This window comes from Nesoenas mayeri, assembly GCF_963082525.1.
Source record: "Nesoenas mayeri genome assembly, chromosome: 6".
NCBI lineage: Eukaryota > Metazoa > Chordata > Aves > Columbiformes > Columbidae > Nesoenas > Nesoenas mayeri.
This window is the reverse complement of record NC_137545.1, coordinates 39,683,529-39,705,025: the sequence shown is the minus strand read 5'-3', so window position 1 is coordinate 39,705,025 and position 21,497 is coordinate 39,683,529. Positions and strand designations below refer to the sequence as shown.

At 39.0% G+C, this 21,497-nt stretch overlaps 1 protein-coding gene across 1 annotated transcript in view; it reads right to left on the bottom strand.

Moving 5' to 3' along the window:
- KYNU (kynureninase) overlaps nucleotides 1–21,497 on the bottom strand; it is a gene marked incomplete at its 3' end in the record, with an annotated part of 57,279 nt that overhangs the window by 22,515 nt on the left and 13,267 nt on the right. The window contains exons 4-10 of the mRNA XM_080346942.1: nucleotides 18,840–18,922; nucleotides 13,315–13,376; nucleotides 11,989–12,060; nucleotides 10,507–10,581; nucleotides 9,024–9,170; nucleotides 2,501–2,599; nucleotides 1,707–1,780 (exon numbers count right to left, since the gene is read on the bottom strand). Of these exons, the coding sequence (XP_080203068.1) occupies nucleotides 1,707–1,780; nucleotides 2,501–2,599; nucleotides 9,024–9,170; nucleotides 10,507–10,581; nucleotides 11,989–12,060; nucleotides 13,315–13,376; nucleotides 18,840–18,922 (612 nt within the window). The remainder of the gene's footprint in view (nucleotides 1–1,706; nucleotides 1,781–2,500; nucleotides 2,600–9,023; nucleotides 9,171–10,506; nucleotides 10,582–11,988; nucleotides 12,061–13,314; nucleotides 13,377–18,839; nucleotides 18,923–21,497) is intronic.

The window sequence follows — 21,497 nt, the reverse complement described above, 5'->3', positions numbered from 1 at the left end:
TCCACTCTATTTGATTGTACAACATACAGCAAATTGCTCTGCATTTAAATCAGCTATAAAATTGAATACTTTGACATAGACAAATTCTCTTTTGTCTCACTGTCTTATTTAGAGACCAGAAATGGCTGGTTGATGTGGAAAAGAAAGAAAAGTAATGCAACCAGGGCATATTAACTACAAACAATTTGATGAGTGATTATCAAATCTCAGGAAATAAGAAATAACTATGATTGAATAATGTAAAGGGTCTATGCAGGAAGTTTGGAATTATATCCTTAATTGGGCCCCAGGCTGAAAAAGCCAATTTCATACAGGCAATTGTATTTAAGACATTCAGCATCCAGATTCAGTACACAAGTTAATGACTATGTATGAAGAAGCTGGTTCAGGAAAAACTAATTTAAGCTCTTACCTACAATATCAAGCTAGCACCCTCACAGAAGTTTCAAAATTTCATCAAGGAGGAAAAAACCTCGAAGTCCTTGAGATTTTATTCATTCTTCCTATTGCTATTCTGTGATTTTTAGCTGGCACACATTTTTTCACTGCTCAGCATCTCCCCAGCTCCCCATAACCAGAGTCGAGGGGTTTGGCCATGAGAGCAATGTCTGCACATGGTAAACGGGGCAGCGGAAAAAGAGCTTTCTGGAAGAAATACCCAGATATTCGGAATATTTTTGCCAGTGTTCACATGTGAGGATCAAATCAGCCCACAACAGGTCATATATCAGCCTAATGAGTTTTCTGTTATGGGTGACTGAGAAGAACTTATCAGCGTTATTTTGTTATCTCCTGAGAGTCTAGACAGTCTGAAACCAGCACATCGTGCAGTGAAGCTGCTTATTATGATATTATTTCTCTCCAAAACCTGATTCAGTTTGCCTTCTTCAAGCTAAAATAAAAATGCCAAAAATTTTTCCGAGCGTTATAGCTAGAAAGAAATGTTTACATTTGTCAGTGCATTGAAAGTATTAATCCTATTGTTCTTAGTATACATACATTTTAAATAACAGGTATTTTTTTTAATGCCTCTAACCTCAGTTGATAGCAGAGCTTTTCATGGATTATACAGTCTTTGAGAACACAGATCTCCATGTAATGCTTCCTAGCTTTACCAGTGGATATAATTTTAATGAAAACATGCCAGCATTAAAGAGCTATTAGAAACAGAGTTGAAATTGCCTTTGATTTTGTTCACCAATCAAAGACTTCAATGATTTCAAGTCTCCATTTTAAAAGGAATATGTTAAATATTCTCTTTACATTAAAGAATCTCATAGGCATGATTTAGGTTACTTGTTTTTAATATCATAATCATTCTCTTTTATGATAATATTTATTTTAGAAATGATAGCAGACTTCAAGGAGGAGATACATTTAAGATGTGCGCGTGTACATAAACAATTTCAAAATTTACTAAAATTAACATAAAACAATCCATCTGAGGTAAAAGACTCGGATAATCAAATTACCTAAAGTTGTGCTACAACTTTGAGCAATGCAATAAGTTAGTAACAAATATTAAACCAAGGAGGTTTTTTTGAAGCAGGGAATTTCTTCTGCATCTATATATACATATATACACGTCTGTAGTCCACAACTACAAATCTGTACACTTCCTCACTTTCAGATCTCAATTCAAAGGGAAGATATTTTCCCATTTAACATCCACAGCATCTTTAATTTGGGTATTAAAATATACTTACGCTGGTTTAATACTCTGGGAATGCTTCTCATGAATGTAGGCAGCAGCTAGGCCTCCTGCTCCAGAATTTAAATACTGCAAAGGATAAATCAACATATACATGCCATGCTCATTATCTGTATAGCTTTTCTCCCCTCCTCACTCTGTCAAACAGATCAATTTTAGTATTTCTGGAAGTTTCTAATTGGAGATCCTAGCATTTGTCTCAAAGTCCTGATGTAGGTAAAAGCAAATGTATTTTTTTTCAGATTAGTTCTAAAAATGTATTTCTTGGCTTACATATGATATTTTAAGTCTAGCAGACAAAAGGCTAGAAAATTGAAACACAGCTGAAACAGTCCCATGTCAAAATACATATGGCAAAGTCGTCAAACAATTCATCTAGCTGTGTCTGTCGATTCTTAATCTGAGGAGAAGTCATAGAAACTAAAGATACCTTGCTCTATGATTTGAAATTACTTAAGTTTAGGCAAGAATATTCTCTTATTTAGGGACCACTTAATAAAGTCCTGTAACTGCACGACTTTCTTGGTGTGGAAAATAAAAAAAACCCATCACTAGGATCCACCTCACATCCACAAGACCTTGCAGGTTGTTGCCATTATGATATTTTGGAACCTCACATAACGAAGCCACCGTCGAAGTCAGTGTCCATCTCCCTGTTGTGACTGGTTCAAAGATTAGCCAAGTCTTGACCAACAGTTCAGGTGCAGTTCTTATTCATCCAACCTGTTTGCTGACCCATCATATAAGTGGCATTATGAAAAACAGTCTCAACTAATAACTGTATTTTACCTTGTAGGAGCACCAGCAGGCAAAATCTACTCCCCAGTCATGCAAATGAAGCTCTACATTCCCAACAGCATGAGCCAAGTCAAATCCAACAAAGCAACCCTGCAAGAAAGAGATAATGAATATACTACTCATCAAGATAATCATCTCTACAAAATTATTCTGAAAAAACATATTTAGAGCTTTATTTGCTCTCTGTATAGGAATGTTATCAAGTCCCATCTGTTTTGAGTTACAACTAAGAACAAGTTTTCTACACAATAGATACATGTAGAACTCATTAATTGTTTCATGGGCTTGTCTTCAAGGACACTTGCATATGGTTCAGATTCTTAAGTTTTTTCTCATGTGGTAAGTTGGAATCACTTGAAATAAGTATTCAGAACAAATGCATCATTTCAAACTGTTGTATAGCATGACAAGCTCTAGGCATAGACAAAATAGCAATGCATATAATAATGTAACTCATAAACAATTACATTGCAGTATATACTTAAGGTGTGCCTGATACCTTGTTCTTTGGGAATCAAAATGGGCAAGATAGCAGCCTATTCAACACATTGACCTTTAAGAAATTTGATACTTGTCTTTAAAATTCACAAACGCCCTCTGTCATTTCTTTGTGAAGTGTGATGTATTTGTCATAACCACAATTTGCATAGGGCACTCAGGAAAAAGAAACCAAAAAAAAGACAGAAAGCAGCTTATAAGGACCTCAGATGTATAGATTGAAAAGGTAGCAGCTCTACACAAAATAACCACTGGATGGCAGCATTTTTAAACTAAAGAGTTCCACCAAGCTTCACTATTTATTTAACCGCAAAGAAATAAAACTGCTTTTTGTGCCTAGACTACAAATTAAATGGTGTTTTGCATTTTGCTTTTAAAACACTAACAGCCTGCTTGCAAGCAGCATGGTAGGAATAAGAGCGAGAGCATAGGCTTCAGAAAAATCAACGTCCAATAATAAAACAAAGGATTTTTTTAAGAATCTCTTGCTGTTTCTTGCACGAAGGGAGCCTCGGCTAAATTATTTAAACAGTACTTTGGTATATTTAATCTTCTGTATAAACTAGCTAACAATTTAAATGAAGCAGCATTTTAAGGAGATGTGACACACTAGTTCTAATGGAGGCACCAGTGAAGTTATCAGCTCGAGAAGTCGCTCCAAAATGATGGGAAGGAAACTTAGGGCTGTAGCATTTTCTCTTGAACAGAAACAGAGTTCCAATAAATAGTTTAGCTTTCACACCCTTGGTGGCTTCTCTTCACAGGGACACTCATAAGGGAGTTAAGACAAATAAGCTGAAATGGTGAAGGGAATGCAGAGAAGCTGCAGCACTTTGAATGCCCATGGGAATGCTCTCACAAATAAAATGGCCTTGGTTCAGTGAAATAACCTACAGCAAACTAAAGCAAACCTGCTCTTGAATGAGAAGGGTTTTATAGGGGTTTAAAGGCATGGACTTCAAAACTTCAGCTGACTGAGTTTAAGCATTTACAGGTATCCCTTCATACATACATCCCACACAAACTTTTTTGAAGAACTGCTATGAGAGATTCATCAGTTGCAGTGGAAACCAGGAACAACATGATACGCCGAGAGTCTTGAAGAATGTATGTGTCCAGCAGTAAATTAACAAAATTAAAACAAATGAAAGAATAGTAGTTGTCATTTTAAAAGCCTGTTAAACATTCAATTATATGTTAAGTCTTGTGTTAAACTCAGTTGTCCTTTCCCTGTCAATAAGAAGTAAACTCTATAAAAAAAATATATATTCAAATGCTAGATGACAAATTATGAAGAGACAGTAGATGGGAACAAGACTCCTTAGGACACCAGCAGAAGGGTGCCATCGCAGTCACAGTAGCATAACAAGGCTCTGTGGCCTTTCAGTACTTAAAAGGAGCCTATAAGATGGATGGGATAGACTTTTTAGAAGAGCATGTTATTACAGGATGAGAGGCAATGGTTTTAAACTAGAAGACTGGAAATTCAGGTTAGACATGGCAAAGAAATTGTTTACACTGAGGGTGCTGAGAGCCTGACCCAGGTTGGGCAGAGAGGTGGTGGATGAACCATCCCTGGAGACATCCCAGGCCAGGCTGGACGGGGCTCTGAGCAACCTGAGCTGGTGAAGATGTCCCTGCTCATGGCAGGAGGGGCATTGGATGAACATAGGAGGTCTCTTCCAACCCAAACTATTCTGTGATCTATACCTGTAACCTCAACATGCTCAAACTTCCTTGGGCACTGACACTGGATAGAACAGGTCAGGTTGCACCTACACCGTGTGCTCATAGCCCTCAAACAGGAGGGCCACTGGCATGCCACCCATGGGCCATCTTAATGAACTGCTTTAATTGCTCCCCAATGCTTTGAAATTGGTTGATAAATCCTACCGTGCACTATTTAACTTACTAATGAGTCACAGCCTGAAAATCTGGGTTTGATGCTGGCAGGTTTCTTGCATCATCTCGGAAACACCTACTCGTACCATTTTGTTCGAGTCGTCATCTGCGAGATGGGTGGTGCTGGTTTGCTTTCCCAGGGAGGCGTCTGGCACTCGAATCACACAAACAGCAAATGTTTAGCCACACAGATTTGCATGGGGAAAAAAAAAATTAAAATAAAACAAACTGAAGCAGCTCTCCTCGCACAAGAAGCCACGCAGAATGAGGACTGCGTGGGAACGTCGCTTCCCCATGCTGGGGGAAAACAGAGCTCTCCATCTGCTCTGGGAGACGAAGAGGACATGTGCTCTCCCCTGCCTCTTCTGCTTTATTCCGACATCTAAAAGTCATTTCTGCAAAGTGTCTGGGTAGCTGCTGATAACCAGCAGGTAACAACTCAGCATGGACAATGACATTTGGAGAGAGGGAGAGAAATGACAGCTTCACACCAGCAAAGCTGGGACATTCAGAAAGAGAGACAGGAAAAGAAATTAAGATGAAGGATCTTAAAGCTCTTCCTACTGGGACTCAAGAGATTAAAACACTTTACATATGGTACAGAGTCAGTGGAAAGTACGGTATAACTTATGAAATTAAAATTGTATTTGAAAGCTAGAGTGTCCTAAAAGTCAGCCGTTTCCTCACTTTTACAAGAATAAAACAACTCAACCTCCTCCATCCTCCAGAACAAGCACAAAAGTATGAAACAAGAAAAACTGTTACATCCTCTCCAGCCTGCTGATGAGTCTCTTGCACAATATGTAGTAATTTTGATTTATCTGAGAGACCTAAAATGGAAAAATAGCCTGAGGTAATTTTTCAAGCTTAATTTAGTTCATTTAATATTTAATGACTTAATGAAGCTGTCTATGTGCAGAGCTTTCACTCTGGGAGGAATCTTAACATACGTAGAGATCTTAGGAAATTGGCTTGAAAAAATGTAGAAGGAAATCAGTAACTTAATTCATAAATGATTGACCTCAAGGATCCTAGGACGCTTTCCAGACCTCATGAGCTTGCAGCTCAAATCTCCAGCCAAGCCCTGATAAGCTACAACACCGCAGGATTTTATTTAAATTGTACATTAAAAGAATTATAAAGACCATTCGCGTAGGACATTTCTCTCTGCTACACTGGCTGACAAGTGATATTTTTTCCTCCTCTTCTGAAATGACACTTCCTTCCACCTTGTATTTTCCCTTTCTGACTTTCTTGCTTGTCAGCTCTCCCCAACATATTTTCTATTCAAGAGCATGGGGTCATTCACCACCCTTCATCACCAGGACAAGAAGCCTTAGATTTTTGCTATGAACATATCTGCTCAGCCTTATCCTCTTTTAATGCATATTTTAAAGGACTTCCAGCCTTTCTGTGATATAATAATATGTTATGTATAAACCAATCATTCTAACCACTGCTGGTTTCATCAGGTCCAGAAGCTCTTGAAGGAAATACAGTCTTTTAAATCCACACACTGACTGTCCTGAAAGTTTCTCAGCCTGTGGACAGTGACTGGTCAGATGTCACCAAGCAGAAATTAAACCCACACCCATTACATAGATGCTAATGACTGGTTCAGTAGCTGTGAGTTTTGTTTCGGGTGTTGGGTTTTTTTCCCCCTCCCCTAGCCCAACAGCAGTTCCTGATGTCAATTCTGACCTGGGAACAGAAGAGAGGAGCCAATTGCTCTTGAAGATCCAAAATTTGAGGCTTTTTGGTAAGGAGAAGCCCTGAGACCAAGAGAAGCAGCGGGATGCAGGACTACCTCTTACCAATATTAAGACAGTAAACTCCTCAGAAATTCACTGATTTTGTAGCTGTTCAAGGAAATATTTGCCATATGCAGATATGTAAGTGTGGTATAACAGCATGTTAAATCATGTTTTTGTATAAACAGATACATATCACTTTGCCCAGGGGGTGGAATCCATAAGGACATTGAGCTGAGTGTATCTGACAGCAGGGAAACAAAAACAGGGCTGGCTCTTGCTCTTCAAGCATTATGGGTACTCTAGCACTTCTTCAGGCTGAATTGCTTTTTCTTTTTGAATACTCTAACAACATTTTTGATCATGAATTTACCTGGATCCCAATCCTATGTGCTCTAACCACAAAGAGGCTGATTTTTTAATTTTTTCTTTTTATCTTTTTCTCCTTTTGAAAGTTTTCTGGAAGAAGATATTCCCTTCTATGTCATGGCATTTCTAACAAGCATGCAGGTAGAAACGGGCCTTTGACATCTCTCTGTGCCTGCTGGAGTACTGAACTGCTGTCAGAAATTGCTCTCCTCTTCAGTAACAGGATATACAGTCTCTGTAAAAGTGTGCAGTGGTTTTGTGTATATCCACCATATGGAAGCATACACACCCGAGATAATATTATTATTTGCACTGCTTTATAGAAATGTTAAGCTCTCTCCACCAAGTCCTGGTTTTCTCCTCATATAATACAAACATCAAATCCATTTTTCTCCATATTATGAACTAGCGGTGAGTACTTTTCCCCAGAACACAGGTTCTCAGCCACTTTGGGGTAGTTTACAGCTTTTCAGTGAAACTCCATCACTTCTACCCATCCCAGCACATGTCCCACAGATCAGAGAGCATCTTTAGAGAGGCAGTAAAGGGGGAGGTTTTTCCCAGGTTGCTCATATTTACAGGAGAGAAGAAAGATTTCTCTCTCAGGCACCTTTCAGACACACCACAAAGCAGCTTTTGGGAAAGCAGCACTGTAGGCTCACGGGCATTGGCAGCTGAACAAAAGCTGTGCTGCCACCAAGAGTGAGAACGAGCAGAGCAGTGGGTGGCACCGTCCTGTTAATAACCCTCTCAAACATTTCAGCAGAGCCTTTTGATTATTTGTGGTCAGCAAAGTCCTGGAAGACCCTCAAGGAAGGCAGCGTGAAGGTGTTACTTTTAGAGCTGCATGGAGCTGATACACAGACCCATTTCCCCCTGCAGCAGACTCTCCCCATTTCTATTTTTCCTTGTTTTTACACCTCCACGTGACAAGTCAGTCTTGTTTTGTACTGCGTTCAGGACCAATTTTGTCGCCAGGTGCTGCTGTGTGAGAACATTCCCTTTTAATATCCCAGGGGCTCTGCACGAGCTCTCACACCTGCTGTGCTCTCCCAGGGGAGACTTTACCATCACTTTCCAGCAACATAACTTACTCCCTGACCTCCCGAAAAAATTCCACTGCCAAACCTACAGCAACAGAAGATGTAAAGCCTGTTGTGAGCCAGGAACCTCTCCAGAGAGTAAAAACATCAAATACAAATAGTTAGCTGGTTTGCCAAAATCCAGTGATACGAAATGAGTTTATCCTTGAGTGGTTTAATCTTAAATGAGATAAGGTACATCCAGTAAAAAACTGCCCCTACGGAAAAGTCTGGTGGCCTCCTGTTGATAAGAAGACTTAATTAAAAACTATTTTCTCCTGGATTCCTAAGGCAATTGAGATGGTTAAGGAAGTTTTGCAGCGATGTCCGCAGAGCACACTGTCTGCAAGCTCCGAAAGGCTGAGTCATCCCTAAAATACAGTCATCTTGTGATCTTGATGTGCTCCATGTTGTGCCTGTCTCTGGAAAACTGATCAGCCGAGTCCAAACGCTGCTGGCTCCATGGGGAGCTCACCTCACTGGGGGCAAAATCTGCCACAGCGTGGCTGCGGGAAAGGAGGAAAATAATGAAAGTCTGCCCAAAAAACCCAGAAATCTAATGCAAACTGACTTTTAAAGGGAGATTAGAGCTGTGATTACCTCCTCCTCTTTCCCCACTGAACCTCTTGAAATTCTGTCCTTCAAGACAAGCCCTGTAGAAGTTAATAGTTATGAATTATCTCACCGTATAGTTTAAGTCACACCTGCAAGATTGCTCTCGCAGGGCTATTTCTTCATGCAACACAAAGCCCCCAGAGGATCTGGGCACAGAGCGTTTTTACTTTTTATCGGAGCCCCACAGGTTTCCACATGTGCTCTGTTTTGTTCCACAAAAAGTAGAAATTAAAAACATTCCACAAGGAAAATTGATCTAAACTTGGTGTTAAAAAGATGGGTCTGGAGCAACCCTACCTTTTCTTGGCCAGCCTTCGTTATTCTAGGGATGTCAAACAGCTGCCCCGTGTAGTACTGCACCCCACTGAACAGAATGACAGCAACAGAGTCCCCTTCCTTCTCAATTACAGCAAGGATATCTTCAATCCTCAAGGTCTCCTCCCCCTAAAACAAAGTTAAAGCACACATTTTGTATCAACTTTGGCAGTAATGAAACTGTCATTTCTTATTTCATAATCTATACTTTACCATGAGCCGTGCTGCTTGCATAAGGAGATAAAAAGTAAATCCTTAGCACGGTAATGATATACAAAGGTAGTTCTATGAAGTAGCCTATAAGTAAGTTACTTCAAAAAAAAAAACCATTAGCAAACTGATCTTGAAAAAGTCTCTTCACTTCATATTCTAACATGCTTCATACTCTTCAATATTTCAGACAGTTTTAATTTACAGTAAAAAAGTCCTAGTGCAAACAGCATCTTTTTTATTTTTATGTGGCATCTGAAATTTGTGACACCCACAAGACCTGAAAGTTGTCTATCAGTTTTGCTCTGTACTTTTCTAATAAACTCCATATCCCACAGGAAGCTATTATAAACCTGCCATATTTATGTTTCAAAAACAATGAGCCTCACATCATCAAAAGTACAAAAATCCCCAAACTTGGGGTCATTAAATATAGAGGAATTTCAACCACAAAGAAAAAAAAACCCACACAACTGTTCTTGATTTTTTTTATAGGAAAATTGCTGCCCCATCCTCCTCCCATCTTCCTAGCAAGGGATCATGTAAAACATACCACCACCTAGGGATCAATTAAGCAGTGAAAACCTAGAATTAAATTAGACTCGTTACTGAAAAGAGTTTGGGCAAGATTGTTGAATTGCAAGTAACTGTTATTATCTCAACAATCTTTGCGAATCTATCAAGCGTTCAGGGTTGGGCTCTTTACTCACAAGATGACTCAGATTTCAGAAGCAAAAGGTCACCATCAGTTTATAGTTAGGAGGCAAAGTTCTTAATATCACAAAAGTGAAGCAAGGCAGTCTTTCAAATTAATCTGAATTGCATATTACTGAAAGCAGACTTTTCCCTTGGTCTGTGCTGATACAGACACAGTGTTGTTCGTGTTATGACAATCTTTTACCTTAGGACGTTAGAAGGACATTGGGGTTTATCAATGAGTTACTATATTTTGCAGTGGTCTGAGAGTGCTCTCAGTTTTTTGCCAATAGGAAAAATAGGGAAAATGACATCGCTTTGCTCTTCAAGGAAAATCAATTAACTGAATCAGACAATTATAAAATGGGTTCTAATACCAAAAAAATATATACAGAAACAGAACACATGCTTAAAAATTTTTACCTAGAGGTGTTAGTAGGAACATATCATAACTCCTGCAGGTAGATGCTAGAATATTTGAGAATATATGACTGCTTTCATATGAAATATGCTTCTGCCCTTAGCGACGGCAAGCAGAGCTAATGTATTTCTCACCAACCTCCCGTGGCTGTATCATGAGCATGGATTTCTCCACGTCGAGTCCGTGAAGTCGAAGTTGGGACTCAACTGCGTACTGGAAGATATATCCATGCAGAACATGTTAGTGCACTTGTATTATAAAAGAACTAAAAGAAAAATGGTCAAACGCACCAGAACTCCAGAAAAGGCATTCAGGTGCCTTGCCTTTCGCTAAAATTAACACTTGAAAGCCTAATCTAACTCCACGGAAAACTTCAGAGAATTCCTTTGATTTGAAAAAGATCAGAATTTAATTCACATCGTCAGACAGCAAGGATAAAGTCAAAGGCTAAATCCTACAGGATCAGTTCATGGAGGAGAATTAGGGTGAAAATGTGGTGGAGGATGGGTTTTAATAGATGTCAGCAAGCACAACCTGCATGAATAGCAGCCAAGGAGAAGACTGGACATTGCCTCTCCAGGGGCCCTGGATACCCGATTTGCTTTATAGAGCATGCTATTAATAAATCCCTGGCTATCTCATATGCACTGCTATCAATGCAAATGAGGTTTGACCAGCACATATGTGATGTCCCATGTTATTCTCACATCTTTGATTTGGTGCAGAACTAGGAGAGTTTAGAGTTCTCATTTCCTCAGGATATTTTGAAACTCCCACTCATTAATTTTATCAATAATTGGTCCGGAGATAGCATAAAAATAATCAAATAATAGCACAATATTGTTTAAAGTTATACCACAGGAACTAAAGTGATGGCAGTTGCACACATTATTACTCAAGGGCCATAGAAATCTAAGAAGATGGAGTCCAAATGCACCTGGAACAAACATGGGATTAATATGAACATTAATTAGAATAAAGATAATTTGAGGTTTATATATCTGTGCCGCCATCTTCATTACAAATAAGCCTGTCAGTAGCTTTAGTCATTTTTATTACACCTTAGAGATCAAATTTGTTATCAATTTCCACAAGTTTGCAGCACTGATGATGAAGCAGCAGTGGGCCACAAACCCAAAGATTAATATGGTCTAAGCTGTGATTCATGGGCTATTGTCTCCTATTTTATAGCAGACAAATTATGTTTGAACTAGTAATCTAAAGTGCTAAGAACAAACATTTCCATCTCTGTCTGGGGATATATAAGTGTTAATGTTGTGAGTTTGTATTGATTTGGTTTCATAAAGTAAAACAGCAACAAGAATTAATAAAACATTTACAGCTTCAGTTGATTTAGGCCAGTAGTTTGCTCAATGTCTTTAAAGAGACTAATGAATCAATGTACCCATTCAATCTTTTCCTCTTGTAACATTTTCTATTCGAACAAAAGGAATAAAGCTACGATCTGTAAAATATGCTGAGCTCAAAAGCTTCTGACAGATTTTTTTATTGTAACGTTACTTGGACAAGATGAGCTAATAAATATTCAAATCAGGCTAGTGATACTCTTTGGAAAAATATGATTAATAATACAAATACAGTGAAATATTAATTTCTTACATGGTCAGAGGGAAAGGGTCTGGCTTCTAGAAGAATTTTATAGCGTCTTGGAGTAGGCTTAAAGAAAGATAACTGTTAAGAACAAAATAAAAAAAAGTTGAAATGTAGCTAAGCAGAGATGAGAGAGATGCTCCCAGCATATAACTTAATAAAGACTGTTTTACTTTCATGCAGACTACAGAGAATTCCCCAGAAATTACAAATATTTCTTTGTCCATATAACATTTATCAAAGTAAGAAAGCGTTACCACACTGTATTTCATATATCCATAACAAAGGCCACGAAAATCCAGCAGTGAAAACTTGCACTTACAAGAATCAATGGCAAAGCTCTGACTGCAGCCAGGGAAGCCAGGATTTCTCCCAGCTCCATCCCACAAGCAAAAGCAGCAGTTGAAGAGCAAGTAGCAAACAGTGCAAATGAACTGGATTTCCATTCCTGCCCTCAAACATTGGTTATTAAGTCATCCCCACCTCTGAAACAAGCCTGATCAAAAGACTAAGCCTTCTGAAAAGACATCATCTCAGCACCTTTAGGTGAATGACCTTCTCAGCTCCTTGGGTGGAGGCAAGTTGGGCTTTTCACCATGCTGAGAGAATTAGGAGAAAACTTGCAAGTGCTCTTGCTCATATTGCCCCCAATTGGCTTGTATTCAGCCCCATCCTTCCCTGCCATAGATTTCTTAATTTAACAAAGGTCAGAGACATGTTACAGAGGAGCGGATCCAGGTGATAAATCTTTTTGTGGGAACTACACAAAAGGAAGCTTCGCATCTTCATTCAGTTAAACTGAATCTTCAGAAGTACTAGAGAACCAGAGACAGGCTGTATGTAACCACAGAAAGACTTGAGGAAACCACATTGATGGCCATTATGCCATAAGGATCAAATTTGGACACTTTTATCACATTTAAGGCATATATAACACAGCACAACTCAAAATGCCATCTCTTCTATGCAACTGCATTTTAACCTTGACTGAAACGACAGCTTTAACTTCCTCACAGTTGAGCTCTCATTTCTTAAACTTTGACATTTGCTGTGAAATTCAAATTTGAGAACTTATTTGTAAACATTTCTTAAATAATAACATTTCCTCTCTGAGGACAGACATGCAACACATGCAAGAACAGCTGAAGCTTCCCCCGCAGAGTCCTTGAAAATATTTATCTGCCTGGCTTTTCTGCGTAATATTAAGTGGAGCCAGGCCTTGCACAAGCCAAAGTATCATTCAAGTTACAACTCCCAATGCTGTCTTTGTGAGGTCCTCAGAAAGCACTTGCTTACATTTACAAAGAAAGGAAAATAAACATCATAAAGACGTACCATCAGGAGGTGCAAGTTAACAGTTAGCCCATTCATTAAAGCTACTTCATGCCTTTGAGCCCCTGGAATAAGAAAGAAATAAAAGTAAGTATTTTTGTAAAAACTGGTTAACGGTTTTCTTTATAATTTCAGAGAAATCTAGTACAGTGTTAAGAAGCAAAAGCATGCTTTCTGTCAAAATCTCTCTAAAGACTGGAAAGCAAACAAACGTTTGAGGTGTCATCACAGTGAAGTAAAAAGATTTCATGTCTGACTCACTACACCACAGTGGCAGGAAAATATTTATTTTTTCAGGTCAGCCACAGAAAACATAAACAATGAAGTATTTCTGTTTCCCTGCAAACCACCAGTGGATTTATTATCATTAATACCTCAGACAAAAATCAGGTCAGAAGACTGTGCATAAAGCAAGACTTGTAGGCTTATTTTTGTCATAAGTTTCTAAGTAAAGCCAGGCAGAAAACATACTGAGACAATCATCTATTTTAAGTGGTTACTGTAATGTGAAGCTAAATCTCATCCCTAATAAAAACCTAGCAAAAATGGACTATTGAATATAGCAGACTATTGTTAACGTTGCAATTTAGCAAGAAGCAGCCATACCAACATTGGTCCAAGGAGGCTTATAACAGATGCCTTTTGGCTACAGCTAATCACAGACCGAGCTAATGGAGTAAGAACTAATTGTTCTTACAAAGTATTTAGTAAGAAATTCCAGAGTCCTTATCAACCACTGGTGAAAGGTTCTAGGCAGGACGAGGGGCTATGCATTGGGCAGGGCACTACTGAGATATGGAAAATATCAATTCCTGTTTCTTTCCATTTTGCCTGATGTCTGTTGTTGAAAAGCAGTAATTCATCCTCGACACAAATCAGTGCTTTGAGTGTCTTCTTCAGCTGGAAGATGCGCTCGTGCACCTTGCCCTGGGCATCATCCCAGCAGTGGAGTTCTCCAAAGGTGGAAAGAGGCTGAAGACAGGGAGGAATGAAGACAATCGTAAGCAGACATGGGGAGTAATGGCCACCCTTGAGATCAATAAATAGGAAAGCAAAACAAGATGTTGGGGTAAAAAGGATGAGCCACAAGAAACAAGAGAGTGGAATCCTGGGCTTCTCCTGTTCTTGCCTTGGAGGGAACACAAGGTCCCAACCAACACAGGGGAAAGGCAGCAAGAGCACTTTTAATAAGAGAGGTTTATTCACGTATCCTGGCCAAGCAAGCGTCAGCTTCTGCCGCCAAAGGAAAAGCTAAGAACCATTCTGACAGAGGTATTTAAGGGTCTTTCTTTGTGTTGCTGAAATCTCCCTGTATCGGACAGAAAGATCTGTCAGTAACTGTCAGTGACGCAGGAGGACCTGTCCAGGGGGTGAGCCAGGAGGAAAAAGAGATGTCATGAATAAGTTCCATCCGTCAGACACCAGGAACATCATCAAGTTTGTGGGAAGAAATATAAACAGATCTAATTCTTCATAGTGGAAAATAAGCTCTTTTCCTCACTTAAACACCCCTCCTTTGCTCTCTTTTCTTCCGTCTGATAGCATTGCATCTGCAGGCTCCATGCTGCTCGAAGGGGTCACCTTGTGGTTGTTCTATTGCAGATACAGAAGACAGCTAGAGTGAGTGATTGCAGCTCAAAACAATATTATTTGCGGTCTTAATATTTCTATGGAATTCTTGAGGCTGAAAAAAGGGATAGCATCAAGAAATGGTATTGTTCTTATTTCTCCCTCTGCTCCTTCCGTGAAATCTGTGGCTTTCACAGCAAATTCTGCAGGAGCAATCCTCTGCCTGCTGTACCGATTCCGTATAGAACAAATGGTTAATCTGTAGATCACTTTTAGCTGCATGCTAGCATCCCAAATTAAATATGACACTACATTTGTCATGTAAGTCTTGGTCTTCCGTAAATTATATATTTATTAAAAGCATTCCATTATTGAATTTCATGCCCACAAAACAAACCTCATCCGTGTCATTGGAAAACTGTTATCCTTTATAACCTGCACTGCGTTTCAGAAAAACAACCTTTCTGTGATCCAATTAACCTATTACAATATTCAAAGACCCGGCACACAGGAGACAAAATTATGTTTGCTTTCTTTATTTCCTAACTTTATACCATATCTCCAAGACAGGCTAAAACCTGTATGTTCTGCTTGATAAATCTCCTCTTTAATAAAAGGAAGCAGCATTTGCAAAGTAGAACTTCAGAGACAATTATGATTGCGTTAGGCAGACACTGCCATCCTTCTCCTCTCTGACTGCAGTGGGAGCCTGATCCTCACCAGGGTAAGCAAAAAGCATTTTCTAAAATGATAGAAAAAAGGCCGAGGGCCTCGATTCTGAAAACAGTTTTGTTATTTCAAATAATCCTTATCACTCAACGTCACTGTAAATCTGCTCAGCATTCGGTCTTCCCTCAACAGAGACCATTGTACAGCAGCAGCCATATAGTTAATCTTGTTCCATCAGAAGGTGATCCTGCCAAGGTTGTAATGTTTTAATAAAGTCTGGTAGGAGAAGCCGAGGTTACCATCACCACATTATGCCCCTCGGTGTGAGCACAGAAAAAAAGGCTTTGGCCTCCACTGACCTTGACTTGGCATTTCACAATGTATTTACTACTGTAACTTTTATTGAACAAGAAAATGTGACAGCGTTTAATAAGCGAGGTGTTATAACACTATAAACCATTAAACAGACAATGATGTTTTACAGTCTTTAGTCCACTCCTGAATAAATCTCACTAAATAACTTTAACTTGCTATTACTAATTAGAATGAGAAACGACAACTCTTCCTCCTTTTCCACAACATATTAAGTATTGAATAAAAAACAGAGTAAAATTCTTTTGTGTTCTTACATCAAATTAACTAAAAAAGAAAATTCAGATTACACTCAACTCATGCATACTCAGTATTACACCTTGCTGGAAAACAGTGCTTAAAGATAAATAGCACGCTGCAAGAGAGCATTTTAGTATAACATTTTTCCTGCCTTTATTCTCTCAGCCTTTTCACTATTACCTACAATTTTAAAAATCATAATTATGATGCAGCCATTATTTGGGAAATATTAAATAGTTTGCACTCCAAGAATCCCACACTTGAGTCTTGAAAAATGCTATGAGGATACTGTATACATAAAACTCTGCTGGCATGCAAACCTGAGGGCCAGATTTGAGCCCAAACCCCATTTTACAGTTCAATTAAACAAAGTCCAAAAACTCTGGAGAACAAAACCCAAACTGATAATGTTGACATGCCTTTTACTGTTGAAGAAAATAGGGCTAAGAAACCCTTCCCCAAAAAATCTTAAAACCATAAGTAAGTTAATAGTAGGGTGACCTCAGTCATCATAATTGTTTTATTAAAAAGTTGAAAATATATGTTTAAAATTAACAAAGCAGTAGGTTCAGTGTAGTCTGGCCATTGTGATTAAGAAAGCACCAGTCTCATATGGAGATTGGAGAAGAAAAATAGAGAGACTGACAAGCAATTAGATGAAGTTTAAGCAAAGTTCTCATTTCTTTCTCCTTACAGCCAGAACACATCCTTTAGTTAAACAAATATTGTAATACACACAGAGCTGGCAGCCTCTACAAGACAGATGGCTAAGGGAAAAAAAAGTCTCAGTCTGAGTCCCTGCTTTCTGCAGTGAGTCTTAACCTAAGCCGAGACTAAACTAATCCCAGCACTGGCAGGAGGTCAGTGCTCAGCCTGCCCCATCACCCTGAGGATTGTTCATGGAGGCCCACGATTTGCGAACGTTCACCAGAAGATGATGCAGAGAAGGATGATAATTCAGGTGCTTCATCCTGCTCTTGCTTCTCTCTTATGGTTATATGAAGAGCATCAATGGTCTTACCTTGTTACTCAACTAATTTATGTGCATTAAAGTCTGTAGTGTGGCTATTCTCTCATTCCCATAAGACATAGGAGAAATTCTCCATCCTCCAGTTGATTAAATTCAAAGTTTCCAATTGAAAAGCCTTACTGGCCCACAGCTTACCAGTTATACCCTTCCAGAACAGGAACTTGCCAGAAACATTGGTCAACCCCTAAATCAGCTGCATTCAGCATTTCAACACCCTCCACCCCTTCATATTCTCAAATTTTTATATTATATGATAGTTAATGGATGGATGTATTGAACTTGCCCTTGAAGGTAATGAAAGCAAGAAAAGTTATTTCTTAACCTTCTGAGCAATACTGGGTACTACAGTATCAACTCTGAAAATCAAAACAACCAATCAGCATTTTGGTTTTTATTTCATTACACAGATGGGATCACCCCATCCAGCAATTCCCAGCATACCCACACTCCTGTTAACCTTGTGCTTACATCATGGATAGACCAACTATAACAATATTTTCTTATATTTGTTCTAGGCTATTTGGAAACTTCATGAAGAAGTCAGGAAGTAACTTTATTTATAAATATATAAATTAGCATTCCTTAATGTATGTTTCTAGTTGTTTGGACTCCACTTCTCTTGAAGGAGAAAAAAACCATAACTTTCTCCCTGAACACTTTATAGTTGGAGGAGAAATTACAAGACAATAGCTAGCATACAGTAGGTCAACTTATCTGCAGCGTTTTTCCTTAGTGAAGGTACAAATTAATATGTGATAATTCAGTTCAGACAGGCAGTATCGACAGCTGCCTTCAACAGCTAATTTGAAATACTGGCCAAATCCCACTAGCATCTACTAACCTAGCCTTGACAACAGCTGTAGGGTAGAAAAGGGGTCTGTGAGAAATCCTGCCAAGATCATTTCTCTTCCCCCTTCTTGCAGCAAGAACTCTGAAGAAAATCCCAGTGAAAGATTATTTCAGCAACTATACACAGGTTAGAGTAAGAGGCAATAGAGGACATTTGCATTCAGACTCAGACAACTGCTTTCATGGCTGGCAAACTCACCAGAAGTCTCCAGGGCCCCTTTTTAATCTCCAGAATAACCAGATGCATTTAGTGCTGAGGTCCCACAGCGCCGCAGGCTCCTCAAGGGGCACAGCAGGGTAATGGGAACCTACAAATAGCAGGTCCTGCCCCAATTATCTGCTTCATTGACATAAGCAGTTCTCAAATATGAGGCTGGATTTAGCGGCAGGGGAAGGAGGAAAAGCAGAAAACGTCTTGATAGAAATAGTTTTTCAAAGGGGAAAGTTCATTGGTTCGCTTCTAAGAGAGACTGAGAATCTGTAATGCCAAGTGCCCTTTAAAAGGGCTTCATACGTTGGACCAAGTGGTTTATGATGTTTCAAGAAACCTTTGCTGCAGTTAGTTTTGCGATATGCATATGCTTATACATTATCACATGCATTCATATCTTAAATCACTTGCAGCCTTAAAATAAAGTATTAGTCCACACACAGGGCATCCAGAGAAACTACTATTGAAACAAAAGAATACAAGAAACTAAATTCTGGTTACAGAGTTCTGGGACTTTCAGTCTTTAAAGAAACCAAATTTGTATTCATTTCTGGAGAAAGATTTTTTCCCCTCGCAGTTCACACCTACCAACCAGCTCAGCCATCAGGTCCACGAGGCACTCGTCTGCCAAAGCCCATGGGCGCTGACCATTGAAATGGCCGTGGACACCTCTGAAAAAAGAAGAAGTAAACAATTAAAACATCCACTATTCTCTTTGGATCAGTCCTAGGAAACATATCTGATTCGGAGATCCCACATTTGGAGGAGAAGGAAGAGAAAGGCACACCAGGAAAGGGCCCAGTGGTGGTGTTTTGCTAACCCTAGCTCACAAAAAACACACAGAAAGAAGAGACCACCCTGTAGAGCTACTCCATTTCTAGCTGAACATTGTACAGTGCAGAGGATGATAGACTTGAATACTGCCTTGCTCCCTGAAAGGAATATTTATTGTCAGAAACAATTTCTGTACTCCTGAATCTCCTGTCTGAACTCACCCTTCTGCATATACCAGCAGGTACTTAATGTATATGCAGGGAAGCACCTGCTCAAATATTGCTGCTTGCTAATTTTTATAGCTGCTCTTCTTCCTGCCAAATCATTCTAGATCTGAGTGTGCATAAAGCTTTTTAGTTTGACAGAGGACATTTAAAAACTTTATTTTGCAAAAGTGTTCCTGTCTGCAGTCGATCATACAGGCACCTTAAACCTGAATGTGTCACTACCCTGAAGTGACAGGTATGTACATTCAGTTCTGGATTAAGTGCTCTGCACTAATTTTTGCTTTAAATGTGACATAGAAGCAGATCTCTGAGGTAGTCACCGTGCGTACATAAAGTTGCAAAATTTCTCAAACATGCAAGATATAGCATACAGATTTAAATGCAAATTAAAGCAGATTGAGCAAAGTCATAATGGTGCTAATCCAGGGAAACATTGCTCTGGGCTTCCATCTCACACTGGATGATTTTCATATTTGCTGAGCACCACAGGGTACTTGTAGAGTCAGAAATGCCAGGCTGCATGTGGCTGAGGCAAACCAAGTATAAACCAGCTTCAAAACAGGGATAAAAACAATAGGATACTGGGTAGAGAAAAAAAATAAAATTTAAAAAAAAAAAGCGCCCTAAAAGCTGTGATGAGAGAAAAAAAAAAAAAGAAAAAAGAGCAAGTAATAAATCTGTCAAAGAAGAACAGGTACACAATGTCTACTCAAAATCATGAGAAGACCTGTGGCAGATTAATACATGAGAAAGGAGGGTGTACGAGACACTACCAGCTAGACCCCCATGCTTTAGGCTATTTAAAAGATTGGTTTTCCCTATCTACCTCCTACCTTCTCAAGTAGAATTTTGTTCTGTCTCCCACACAAATTACCTGGATGTTTTACACTCTGATCCTTTCTGATTGACGTGGGTCTAATCCACACCCCCTAGGAATATTTCCAAAAGAACCGTGGTCCTAAAGAAAAGAACTGCTGCATAAAGCACAATTTGTATTAACTATTTCAAGCCTCTTATCTTTACGAAATGCCATTTGCTTTTGGACTGGTTTAGGTCAACAGCTGAAAGAGGTCACGCTGGACTTCTCAGATAAAAATATCCTCCCTACGTTCAACAGGTCCAGCCCCACACAGACAATGAGATCCCCAATCTTTAGTTTACTTAAGGTCATGGTAGCCTATCTGACCACTTTTCTCCTCTTTAGAATTGCTCTCTGATGAGACCTTGATAGCAGAAAAGCGGGCAGTGTGAAATAGTACTCATTTTCAAGAACTATTCCTCATAGATGAGGAATAAAGGCAGTAGGTGGGTAGGGGAAAAGACGCAATAAGGGGCAGGATTAGTGCTAAAAGTTTCTTCCTTCTATCAGATCGTAACACAGCTGCTTTCCCTGAAGACAGTGGTAAGTGTTTCACAAACAGCAAGACATTTATTTCTAATTTTCCTTCTTATTCTTAACTGTAATATAGTCATCAAGAGACTTCTGGATAATACAGACTGTTAAAATAAATTAAAAAAAAAACCACAAAGATTTTCAGTGGCTCCCAGCCTGAGGGGATCTGTATTTCTGAAAGAGGACAGTGAGCGTAATAAGATGGGAAAAAGAAACCCTAACTACCTATGGGATTCTCTTTCATTAGCTTTTTCTGATTTTATAGCCATTAGTGTCCTTTCTAATGGGAATTTACTGATGAAAGCTTTCTCTACCAGCACACAGGACTAACAAAATTTCAGAATAAATTTCCAAGTTGTCATGAAAACAGATATGAGATTTTTGGGCACGAGAGTATTTTATTTTCAAAAGAAAACATAGAAATTTAAGCATATTGAAAGAGGGGAGAGCCAGTATTAATTATTATTCATATTATTATTATTATTATTATTATGGCACAGCTTACAGCTTGCCTCCCTCTTGATGGCCAATATAAATGCCAAGCGACAAAAATTATTGCTGCTAAAATGGTAGTTAAAGGCATATTCTTGGACCCTTTTTTTTAAATTTTAATCACATGAAACTCTGTAGCCTTTGCTGATGGCACAATACATCCTATTACACTTAGGTTGTAAAATTCTATGCTCTGCCTCAGAGAATTTATGTCTCTGTATATTATGCCACCCCTCTCTCAGCTCTGGTAGGCACGGGAGGTAATAAGCTTTAAGGACACAACTGCAGTGCTTCTGGCATTCCCCTCAGACACAGAGAACCTACGTCTCACTTTGTTTCCACTGCACCCTAGGTAGCAAG